The following is a 12,398-nucleotide window of genomic DNA, read 5'->3' on the forward strand; positions in this document are numbered from 1 at the left end:
TCAGAGAAACCTACTGGGTATGGGTTTCCAAAGAGGTCAAAAATCATGGTAATTGAAATATGAGGAACTTTGGTCAAGCTTGAGGATCAAGAAAAGCTTATCATTAAAATGGCCTTGTTTTCAGCATAGGTTTGGCATACATTTTACACATACATTACACAATACATCAAGTATTGTTCCAGGTCATTTCAGGATATTTTGCGGCAAACATGAACCTTGCCTTTAAACCAGCATCTAAGTGAGATCCAACTAAATCTATGACTGAGTTCAGAGATGGCACTTGCACGCAAGTGCTGAGGAAACTCCCATGGTGTATCTTTTAGTATATCTACAAATGCCTTATTTATCACATCTTGGACTCCTAAGGATTTGGATTCAGTTCTATATGCATCTTTTGATTTCTTCAATGCTGTTTCCCACAGTTTATGAGAGCGCTCAATGGTCTCATTCCAGTCTCTATAATCCACCACATCCTTCATAATGTGAAGCATCTTTATCAGTCAATATTTTAGGAACTTCATGCCATGTATGGGAATCAGCTATGTACCCTGTTACCCAATGAGTCCATTCCCAAAAACTGATAAATGTAATCCTCTCCTGATTTATCAGCCCGCTTTTCCACCCCTAAATGGCATATGCGGCAAGGGTTCAATGAAGCACCAGGAAGAGGCGTGTTGGTAATCTCTGCATGCATGGGTGAATCCCCTAGGAAACAAAGTACCACTGTGGCAACAAAACCTCTTGTTGCAATTTGCAGTCAAATGCAACACATCCATTGGTAGTCATATCACTGGAAAAAAGGAGCAAACATTCAGCTAATGTTTTGATATAATTCTGATTTGATAGAAGATTGATAACGTACTTCAGCTCATCAACTATTTGATCAGCCAATTCCAACGGCCCTGCTGTATTAGATGTTGAGAGGAAGTGACAATTATACTGTTGATTTGATACCTTGGGAGGAAGACCTGCAAGTGTGAAATAATAGCTGATGTGCTTATTCCACTTTTTGGATTGGTTACCTGAGGTATCATCACAATACAGGGCAATTGGAACATGTCTAATAATCCTATTACCAGACTTCTCCCGCCAGTCATTTGGTAAAGAAATGGGGGTGAAAGACCCATGATCCTCCTCTGCCAAAAAATCAATAATCAATAATCAGTAATTCCTCCACACTATCATTAAATGCCCTAGATAAAGAGATCACCCCATAATTTGTTCTTGCACACAGATGACAATGGTTTGTCACCCCACATGCATATTTCAAAATAATTCAATGCAAAATCTTTGCAGTTTATGGAAATCAACTTTGATGATTTATATGGTAGGTATTTAGGTATTATAATCTTGAATTTTTTCTTGTGTGGCAAACCTTCATGCCTCGGTTTGACACATTTGGCATATAATTTACCATCTTCTTTTTGGTAAAAGTATACAGGTACCACCATAACCCCTGATTGTAACTGACATGGTTCGTAGATGTAATAATGTTTTTTGTTTATGGCAACCATTGGAGCACGATTTTCACGAGCAAGGGCCTCGCGCCACTTGTAACTCTGGGACAATTTGTATATGCTTTTCCCACCTGAATCTACAGGGTAAAAATCTAAGTGGGGGGTCACATATGGATTTGCCAAATCCTACAGAGAAGATGGTCCATGATTAATTGATGATTTTCACTCTAATGAGATTGATTCAGAATCACTAGAGATATAACCTTCTTGACACTCAGGGAATAGCATTGGTTCTTGAAGACACTCTCTCTTTGGTTGGGTTCCATGTTAAGTATGGACCTGATGTTCTTCTTAGTCCGCCATATAGAGGTCCAATGGCAAAGTTTCATTCCACAGAGCTCAATGAGTGATTTGACTTTATCCGCTGTCAACAGCTGGAATCAGTGAGTTTGGACTCCATATAGTTCCATTTAATAATATGTGTTATTTCTCTGTTGTAGATAATCAAGCACAATTAAACTGGAACGACATTGATTTCTTCTCTGAGCAAAGAATTGGAGACAAAAATATCAGATCTGAAGGGACAGAAAAAGATCAGGAAGCGAAACGAATATCAGGGTATTGCGACGAATGATTCGGCAACACGTGTAAAGTTATGAATAGCTAAAGCGATCAGATTGTTCCAAGTCTCACACCAATGCGTATAATGTTTTTGAACATTGAGGTCTGGAATCAAAGGGATAAAGTACATATGTATGAGAGGCAATGGGGACTCAAGACAACTCTTTAGTGATTTAGCTAGGCTAGTCAAATCGTCGCTTGTGACACCTCCGCCAGGACCGTCAGCAGTGCGTAGCTTTCGCAAAAGGCGTCGGAGACCTGGAATCATGGGGTCAGCAGACGCGCCCAGAATTTCGATTTGGTCGGAACAGATCTCCATGAAGATTGGAAGTCGTTCCTTAGCCAAGCCACGACTTGAAAATTTGCCCAAAAATATTACGCATAGTTTCATGATTGGCAGCATCAATTTGTTTAGTTGGATGACTGTATCATCGCCAAATTCGACTGGACGCTGCAACTGGTTTTCGCCTTTGGTTGCATAAGTTGGATAGTTGAGCCTATGGATGATAAACTCCATATTTCTTTCGATGATATTTCTTGTCAGTTGCCATGGAACTTGGGACAAGGCGAGATCAGAACTTTGGAAATAGCACGTCATCTGCTTGATCTGATTCGACGCACAGTAAACAGCCCAATGCAAGCGTTCTTCAAGAGAATAGGAGTCGCAAACAGCCATGCACGGCACCGATGAGAGTTCTGTCTGTTGGATGAGCTGATTGGCCACGTCAAATAAGTGGTACATGTCATCGGCCATGATTGGGAGGCTCTGTTTCACGCGGCTTAGTCTGAATGATTTGAGTCCTTTGAGATGATGGTCATTGGTTCTATTTCGCAGTGATCTAGTTATTGACCATAGGGTGGCACCAAGGTATTGGATTCGATCCAAACTGCACTCGAGGTCCGCCTGGAGTTGTAACACGAGACTGAGATTTGATTCAGGTTCATTTAGTAAAGCGGGGAGTTCCAGTGTTGATGAGAGAGTGCAGATTTGTTCTAGCAGGCGAGGCAGAAGGATAAATTGCAGCTCATTCGCGAGACCTTCCGGCACTTTTCTGTCAGTAGAGATATCTGAGGGAGCTTGATTGATATTGGTTTCGTCGGGCATCCCAAGCCTTGGCGGATGGTAAGATTTACTTTTTAGACGTTCAAACTCGTTCGTTACTAGATCTACATAAAGTGATCCAGGGTAAGATATTAGCTTTGCGGAGTTAAAGTCTTTGAGAGTTAGGAGTGACTTTCTCGGCCAAGACTTGAATGGATGCGTTCGTACAGCGTTTATGGAGAAAAGAATCTCTTTCGCACATTTCCTGTTCCTGCTTTTTAAAGAAGGTTGACTGAGTGATTCGGCCATATGTGGTGCCTATGGGAGGTGTCTCGAACTCTCGACTGCTCGAGGAATTTCATGTCCCCGTGCCTCAGCTTGACCAAGCCCGATGAGACCGGGGGGGCAGAGAACCCCGATGCAATGGGTCCGGGGGTGCAGACAACCCCGATGCGATGTATGTATAAAATCTGGCCTTCGCTTTTCTGTCCTTTGCCTTTGGCAAATTCAACATTTCTTCCGCGCGGTCGACAGCTGGAAGGTCAGTGGACTCCATGCAGTTCCAGCAGCTCATGTGATAACATACATTTTGGTTCTCTTGCAGACAATCAAGCACAATTAAATTGGTTCAAGATTGATTTCATCTCTGGGCAAAGAAGATGGACAAAAAAAGCAGATCGAAATGAAAGAAAAGAATCAAGAAGTAAACGGGATATCAAGGTATGTCGATATATGATTCAGCAACGTGTATAAAGTTTTTAATTGCCACAGCCATCTGATTGTTCCAAGTCACACACCAACTGGTGTAATATTTTTGAACATTAAGACCATCGGGGTCTGGAATCAAAGGGATAAAGTACATCAGTACAAGAAACAAGGGCGACTCAAAGCGACTTTTAAGCGATTTAGCTATTCTGGTGAAATCCTCGCTTGTGGCATCTCCGCCGGGGTGACCATTAGCGAAGCTTAGATGAAGCATGAGTTGTCGGATATCATCAACCACGTGTCCGACGGAGTTAACTAGATCTTCGAGTTGTCCAGAACTGATCTCGGTGAAATTTGGAAGCCGTTCCAGAGCCAAACCACGGTTCGAAAATTTTGCAAAAAAAATCTTGCATAGTTTCATGATCGGCAGGGTCAATTTCGCTAGTTGGATGACTGTTTCACCGACGAATTTTTCGGGAGGCTGCGCCTGGTATTTGGCGCTGGTTGAATTGGTTGATAGGTTGAGCTTCTCGACGGTGGATTGCAGCATGGTTCTTATGCAACCTCTTCGACGTTGCCATGAATCTTGCACAACAGTCAGCTCGGATGCTTGCAAACAGTTTGTCATCATCTTGATATTATGCAACGCGTGATTAACGGAAAATCGCAAGGTTTTTTGAAGGGAATTCGTGTCGCCCTCGGCCGTGAGCGGTGTCGACGATAGTCCCGCATGTTGGATTAGCTCCACGGCCGCCCCAAATATGTCATACATGCGATAGGACAGCTTTTTTTGGAAGGTTTTTTTCAGGCGATAAAGTCTGTATGATTTGAGTTCTTTGAGATGATGGTCATCGGATTGGGTTGGCTGAGACGCAGTTTCTGGACATATGGTGGCAATGGAATGTTTAATTTCGTCCAAACTGCAATCGATGTCCGCTTGGATGTTTAAGACGAGACGGAGATTCGATTTAGGTTCATTCCGCAAGCTGGGGGGCTTTAGTGCTAGGAAGAGAGAGTTGATTTGGCCTTGGAGGAGAGGTAGAAGGCTGGATTGCAGCTGATTCGCGAGACCTTGCTGAGCATTAACTTTGTCGATGCAGAGAGCTGAGAAAGCGTGTTCGATGTGCGGTGGGTCAGGGAGCTCAGCGTCTGTTGGGTTATATTTCTCCCTTAGACGTTCAAACCCGAAAACAGCTAGATCTACATACAGTGAATTGAGTACAGTATTTCAGTTCAATGATCTTTGATCAGCTTTACAGAATTGTGTTCTTTCAGAGTTAGCGGTGAATTTTCTCATACATACCTCCATAGTGCCAACAGTCTCTCGGTTTGTCCGGTCTATTTACCGAAGGTTCACTGTGTGATTCGACCATTAGAGTTCTTCCCCAGTACTTCGTGGATCGTCCCCTTCACAGTCCACAAGCCTCGAGGTGCATCCTCCCGCAGCGGGGTACTGGCGCGGCGGGGGCGGCTTCGAGCTGTACAATCCCTCGGGCCTCCCGTGCTCGGGGGGTGCGAGCAGCCTCTCCTTCGCGCCTCGGAGAGGAATACAGACCAATGGACTTGAGATGTGCAAGCCCCAGGGCAGATAAACAATTCAAGGTTCTCCAGGGCTCTCTCAGCATGGCACAATTGGCGATCAGGGGGCAAAACAAATATCAAGGTGTGCCAGCATATGATTCGGCAACACATGTAAAGTTATGAAAAGCTGAAGCCATCAGGTTGTTCCAAGTCACACACCAACTTGTATAATCATTTTCAACATTCAGACCATCGGTGTCCGGAATCAGAGGAATTAAGTACATCAGTACAAGAAACAAAGGGGACTTAAAACGACTTTTAAGCAATTCAGCCCGTTTGGTGAAATCCTCGTTTGTGCAATTAGCGGGATGTATACTGGCATAGGATAGAAGACGTATAAGTGCCCGGAGATCTTGAGCCACGTGTCTAGCGGATTGAGCGAGAATATTGATTTGGTCGGAACACATCTCTGTGAAAATTGGAAGTCGTTCCTGACTCAAGCCACGCTCCGAAAATTTGTCAAAAAAAATCTTGGATAGTTTCAAGATTGGTAGTGTCAATTTCGCTAGTTGGATCACTGTTTCACCGATGAATTTGGGGGGAGGCTGCGACTGGTTTTCGACGTTTGTTGGATTGAAGGATGGAGTGAGCTTCTCGATGGTAGACTGCAGGGTGGCTCTTATGGAAGTTCTTCCACCTCTCCATGAATTCTGGACCAGCGCAAGCTCAGATACTTGGAAACAATCTGACATCACCTCGATCGTAGCGAACGCATAACAAACAGACACATGAAAGGTTTTTTCAAGAGAACATGTATCGCCACCGGCCACGGATGGAGTTGATGAAAGGTTCATCTGTTTGATGAGTTCATTTGCCGCGTCAAATATACCACACATGCACAAGGCCAGCATCCCTTCAGAGTTGATTTTCTGGTGACTAAGTCTATATGCTTTGAATTCTTCAAGATCATGGTCATCGGTTCGATTCGGCACGGATGTAGGTTCTGGATATAGGGTGGCAATGAGATATTTAATTTGATCCAAACGGTAATTAAGGTCCGCTTGGATCTGTAAGACGAGACTGAGATTTGGTCCAGGTTCATTTCGTAATCTGGAGACGTCTAGTGCCAACAATAGAGAGGTGATGTGTTCTTCCAGAGGAGGCAGAATGCTAGATTGCAGCTGATTCGCGAGCGCTTTCTGCGTTGTGACTTTGTCAATCGAGAGAGCCGAGAGAGCGTGTTCGACGTACGGTGAGCCAGGACGCTCGGCCGTTGTTGGATGATATTTCCTTCGCAGACGCTGAAACCCGAAAACCACTAGATCTACATAAGGTGAATTCAGTACCAAATTTCAGTTCTATGTACATCTCAGGCTTCAGCTTGGCAGAGTTGGGAATCAGGAGTGACTTTTTTTTGGTACATTCAGATGGACTTGTATACGTACCTCCATGATGTCGAAACTCTCGATGATGTTCCAGTCTGTCTGGTGAAGCTTTACTGAGCGATTCGGCCATTCGAGTTTTTGTGCGTTTACCGGGAGCGCAGCGGGAGGTGGGCCGAGTCCAAGGGACAGTGGTAGTGGAGCCACCGCGAGGCACGTGCGCAGGGACACCCGCAGCGCGCAGCCAGAGCGCGGCTGGCTGGACCCAAACCTAATTGATCAAGGAGCACCGGTACCGGCTAGGAACTAGCACTTCGGAACTGGCAACAGAGCACGGAACGCCGAGCACAACAGCGCCGAAACATTTCGGGAAAAAATTTCGGCCCCACCCACCCACCCAGTTGGGGATCCCACCCACCCTCGGGCTCAGACCTTAGTGCTCATATGGGAGGAGAGGCCGCACTCCATAGGAGCAGTGACCACTCCCCCAACTCATCTCTCCGTCGCGCCAAGCCCTCCGTCAAGCAGAGAGGAGGCGGGGCAAACCGGAGGGGAGATGAGGAGGAGGCCCTTCCCACACATAGGCGGCTTTGGGAGTTGTAGGGACAACTCCCGGGTCTCCTAGGCAATCTTAACAACGCAGGATTGCAAAGAGAAACTCACAATGGCTGAATACCGTAGAGGATATTCAGCCCAACCCTACGCGGAACGGTAGCAGTAGGATTAGATCCCTAGTGCTTAGTCTATGCGAACTTGACAAAGTCTCTCGAGACTTCGGGCCCCCGGGGGGTAGGCTGAACTCGCGAAGCGAGCCTCCGTCAGAAGGGACTTAATTTTTTGATTGCCTTTTGTGACAGACTCTGGTTTGATCCATCCCACGTGAGTTGGGCAGGCTACATAGGCAAGGCACCTCAAGGCCGGACTGTTTGCCAAAGCAGATTGAGATATACGCACACACATAGCATTAGGTGTTACAAGAGATGCTCGAACCACCCTTGGAGGCCCAGGGAACAACTCTCACAAATAAGAGTATGACCCCAGACCAGGGAGCGATACCCAGAAAACTCACGAGCTACCCAAGGTCTGCCTCTTTGTCGGTCATCCTTCCTTTGTTAATTCCTTTGACAAGGGCGTTACGCCTCTGAGATACGTGGCGAGAGGCGACCCAAGGACGGGGCCCGAGGGGAAAGGATAGTGAGGGGGACACAAAAGGGAACCCTCTCAGCACCCTTTTCGTTCCCCATCTTCTACGCACTCTCTCCGTTTTCTTTTCGACGCCACCCACCCACTCCAACAGATCACACTCTAGGAGACGTGCACAGACCATGGAGGGTGTAGCACCGATCCCCAAGGAGCGTGCTCCTTTTCTTCTGCTCCGGGGGGGTTTTCACCCCTCTCGAGCCACGGAGACCCAGAATAGAATCTGAGGAGTCGCCGGGAGCTCGAGAGACATTGGATGCCAAGCCCCCCCTGACCCACACACGGCCGACTTGGAGCTCCCCCCCCCCCCCCCCAAGGGGCTCAATCAATTCGGCCTAGGGGAAGCGCGATGGAAAACCAACGCGCCTCCCTAATCTGTAAGAAGCAAAGTAAGATAAGAGGGGACGCCCTCCCCAGTCCCCCGGGCAGGAAGGAGTCCCCCACCCACACTACCACCACAGCAAGGTCCCTTGAGGGGCCCAAGTTGCGGCAGGTGCGTAGAATGGAATTCGCCCCGCGGTGTTACGGCTGTGGTCGCTTGTCTGCAACCAGAGGTCGTTTGTGCTTGTGTGTCTGTTCGAGGTGCCCTTATCAGGTGTCCTCTCCCTTGTAGGGGTTTTACCCCCCAGTCCCTTTTCATATTCAGGCCATTCGCCAGTTTCCCCTCATATTTGGCGCGTGTCTATTTTGCTGAGTCTCTGCATCCTGAAGAGCCTTAAGTCTTAGTGCCCACTATCACAGTTGGATGTTCCGGGAATCTTAGCCTCATTTCTCCTTTTTATAACAGTGAAGATTATTTCAGTCATTACCTTCCTTTCAAGATGCATCCGTTTCAAATCCTACTCCAACGAACCATCCTGGCATTGGTTTTACTGCAGCTGGCATGCGCCAACCCACCGGTACACGCGCGACATGCCCTGCATCATGTTGCCCGTCACCCACAACCGTGGAGCTGGTTCCCATTTCGAAGCCGCGCACGCGCCGATGATCCCGGTCCACCCCCACCCCCTCCAGCTGCCCAACCTGCCCCGGCATCTCCACCTACTCAACAAGCACCTCCGCCGGCGCCTGCGCCAGCTCCTTCCTCCCCCTCGAACACCTCTCCCCCAGCAAACCCTTCATCCAATCAATCTCCAGTGAATTCAACTGCTGTACCTCGCACGAACGCCGCGACAGCGGGCTGCTCGACAATACGCGTTCGGCGTGAATGGAGGAAACTTAGCCGGGACGAACAAACCGCGTACATCACCGCGGTCAAATGTCTAGCTGATCTCCCTTCCAAACTGCTTCCTGGGGGTGATTACCGCCGCTACGACGATTTTGAGAACGTCCACTCCAGGATGCGCAGCAAAATCCACTGGATTGCTGCATTTTTACCATGTAAGTGGGGCATCCAGTCTCATGTGTCGGCTAATGATCACGCACCATCCAGCTAGTTGAAATTGAGAACACGTACGATTTCTCTTACTGTAGGGCATCGTCAGTTTATGTTTTACTACGAGCAAGCTTTAAGAAACGAATGTGGATATTCCGGGAATCTACCACGATGGGATTGGACCCTTGACTCGGCTGACATGTCACAATCTCCAGTTTGGTCTTCCGACCCCGATGTCAGTCATAAAAGCACTACCTTTTTCCGCGGTAGCTGTAATTTTGAATCCATCTTTGTTCACAACTAGGTCGGCTTCGGAGGCAACGGACGTGATTTCAGCGATGTAGATGATGGCCTTGGTACGCTGATTAAAATTGCCACATCATGCTTTTTTGCAATCACATATCTTATGCTTATTGACGTGCTCAAAAACCTCCATAACTCATTCCAGACGGGAGCGTCGTAACAGACGGCGCTTTTGCCAACTGGCCATTATACTATCCCGAGTACCATGAATTGCAGCGCAGCTACAACCTGCCCTCGCAGTACAAACAAGCGTGAGACCAGCTCTCTTCCCTGGCAGATACGATTCTTCACTTACAATGTGTATGCTTTCTGTATCCAGCGGACGAAGCTATGGAAGTCAATTTTTGTGAGCACTTATGCCATCCTACAGAGCAGAACGCTTATAGACCTAAACATGCAATAATGTTTTCTGGCTTGTCGACCTTGACCTTCAATCATAGCGACCCCCCCTCCATCAAACGAGTTCAAAGCCAAACCTCTTATGCGAAATTCGCGCTTGCATTAGAAGTACGCTGAGGTTGTTTTACTTGTTACCTAAGTATTAATATATTACTGACTATGATTCTTTTATTGCTGGTCACCTGCACAGGGAACCGACCCGTCCTCCACAGGACCCAGCAACCCGGGGCCGCACAGTATAATCCACGTCATCATTGGTGGAGTAAGTCGCCTGTGCCGCTTCTGTGCCCAAGTAAACATTCCTTTTGATCATTTCTGATTCACTTAGGATATTTCTCCTACTGCCTACGCGGCAAACGAAGTGAGTACTTGCCACTTGTTACGAAAGCAAGTAGACACACTTCATGCTAACCTCTCATATTTTTCCTACAGCCGTTGGTTTTTTCTGCATGTTGATGTCGTTCAGGGTGCCTTATTAAAGCTGACACGTCATTACACCTCAGGCTATTTTACCTGCACCACACGAACGTTGATGTTAGTCTGAGTGGGCTTTTTTCTTGCTAGTTGCGACTTTGCTGACCTTATCAAATGCATATTAATTTGGGGTTGACAGTTCCACTGGTGGCAATGGCAAAATAATCAACGCTCCAATCGCTTGATGGCGTACGGGGGACCGGTAATGTTTTATGCTTCACCGCAAGTCACACTAAAAACTCATTCTTTTGGAATTTTCATAGGCCACTCGCGGTTCAACCCGAAACGACGCTAAGCTGACCGACAATCTCAAGTTTTTAGGCTTGGGCCCCGATGTACGAGTGCAAGATACGATGGACACGTACGCAGCCCCGTATTGTTACAGATGTAAGCAATTTCCTTTTTGTACTTGCGAGTTTGCAGGCCGGTTTCACTGAGGATTGATTTCCGAACATAAAGACGAGTGAGATTATCGGAGGTTTTTCTTATAAACATTATTGTAATTGCCTGTGATGGACTGCAAGGCCCGAACCATTTCCCCTTTTTACCTTTACATCATCTTTGTCTGTTGCTGGTTTTCCGCTGTTGTACATCACTCCCTTGTACCAACACGCTCGGGCACTCTTCATCGAGACAGCTCTTTTCCGTTCTTATTCCTGTTCACAGATGTACCCCTTTTCCTTCACCGCTCACAGATGCCCACAGCTGCATGCTCTTTATCCTTATGGCACATGTTGCAACTCGGTTTCACACAAGTATGCGAAATCAAAGACAATGTTTGGCCAATTCCTTTGTCCAATCGTGACGAGCATAGACTCAAAATAGGCCTCATGACGGCTAGGCGCGGCCTGTCCAGGCCCCATCAGTCCAGCCCGGAGGCACCTGCGTCGCGACAGGCCCATGAAATATCTGCCCACTGCTCCCTCAACCAGCGCAGCTCAAAGTTATTGCCGATAGCCGTACAATAATCCTGTATGGCTGCTATCTGGAAGAGTCTGGGTCAGAAAAATGTGAATGTCTTTTCCAAGCGCCAGTTGATAAAGCTTCATCAGAAGTATCAGTAACATCATGTCAGCGGTGGGTTACTTGGGGGAAGATGCGAATCCACTTGATGGAAGTTTACTGGAATTTACCAGTGGCTCAGAGTTGTAGAAGGGGTTGTATCCAATCCAAAAAGTTTACACCCAGCCATTGATGATTTGAGAAATTCAGGCTCAGGAATCCAGACAGTGATCTGTTGAGTTGAGAGGGTTGAGCAAGCTTGAAGTAGTGATTGGTTGATGTATCTTCAAGCTCAAGAGGAATGAGTAAATAAAATGAAGTTCTATTATTGTCTCCTCTAAAAGTCTGGGGAACAATAGAATCCAAGGAGTACAACTTATATATCCAGCTTCTTGAGGTTGAATAGATACAAGCATATATAAGCTATGTCAATAATAAAATCAAAGAGTGTGAAATGTGAATGAAAGGGTGAAATTAATGTGAAGCATGTGACATTTGCAGTTGGTGTAGCAAAACAGTAAGTTGGCAAGTTAAGGGTAACTGTGTTTTGCTTGCCAGCTGACACACCCACCTGTGGGCACAGTGCTCCACCTCCATCACCTCACCAAAAATACCAACAGGCTTTGCCAGACTTTTCCCACATACCTCCTTTCACATAACATCAGTTTGAGAACCATGTTGTTTACGCGCACATCAAACTGGCTGTGTTTCTCAGTCATCCACTGGCTTGGTGGGGATCCATGTTTAATTTTTTCCCTAACATGTGGAATGGTGGGGATCCATGTTTAATTTTTTCCCTAACATGTGGAATAGAGGATCAACTGAAAGAGGTCAATTGCAACTACCTTCACCCAACCCAGCACCCACTCAACCCCAGCCCAGACCCACACCCCCTGCTTCCCCACCACCAAAACCCA

At 46.8% G+C, this 12,398-nt stretch overlaps 3 protein-coding genes across 3 annotated transcripts; 1 reads left to right on the forward strand and 2 right to left on the reverse strand.

Annotated features, from left to right (window-relative positions):
- Positions 1-2,264: 2,264 nt before the first annotated feature.
- Positions 2,265-4,375, reverse strand: PtA15_18A377 (uncharacterized protein; the record flags this gene model as incomplete). The annotated part of the gene is made up of 4 exons (XM_053164909.1): positions 2,265-2,336; positions 3,127-3,245; positions 3,918-3,957; positions 4,292-4,375. 4 exons carry the CDS (start codon positions 4,373-4,375, stop codon positions 2,265-2,267), a joined length of 315 nt encoding a protein of 104 aa, XP_053028872.1.
- Positions 4,376-5,197: 822 nt separating this feature from the next.
- PtA15_18A378 (uncharacterized protein) lies at positions 5,198-6,861 on the reverse strand (the record flags this gene model as incomplete). The annotated part of the gene is made up of 3 exons (XM_053164910.1): positions 5,198-5,361; positions 5,933-6,670; positions 6,792-6,861. 3 exons carry the CDS (start codon positions 6,859-6,861, stop codon positions 5,198-5,200), a joined length of 972 nt encoding a protein of 323 aa, XP_053028873.1.
- Positions 6,862-8,749: 1,888 nt separating this feature from the next.
- Positions 8,750-10,946, forward strand: PtA15_18A379 (uncharacterized protein; the record flags this gene model as incomplete). Its single annotated transcript, XM_053164911.1, has 12 exons — positions 8,750-9,308; positions 9,402-9,538; positions 9,608-9,659; positions 9,752-9,857; positions 9,926-9,952; positions 10,047-10,113; positions 10,196-10,267; positions 10,334-10,370; positions 10,472-10,539; positions 10,619-10,681; positions 10,743-10,866; positions 10,939-10,946. 12 exons carry the CDS (start codon positions 8,750-8,752, stop codon positions 10,944-10,946), a joined length of 1,320 nt encoding a protein of 439 aa, XP_053028874.1.
- Between the last annotated feature and the right edge of the window lie 1,452 nt (positions 10,947-12,398).

This window comes from Puccinia triticina, chromosome 18A, assembly GCF_026914185.1.
Source record: "Puccinia triticina chromosome 18A, complete sequence".
In the NCBI taxonomy this organism is placed as follows: Eukaryota; Fungi; Basidiomycota; class Pucciniomycetes; order Pucciniales; family Pucciniaceae; genus Puccinia; species Puccinia triticina.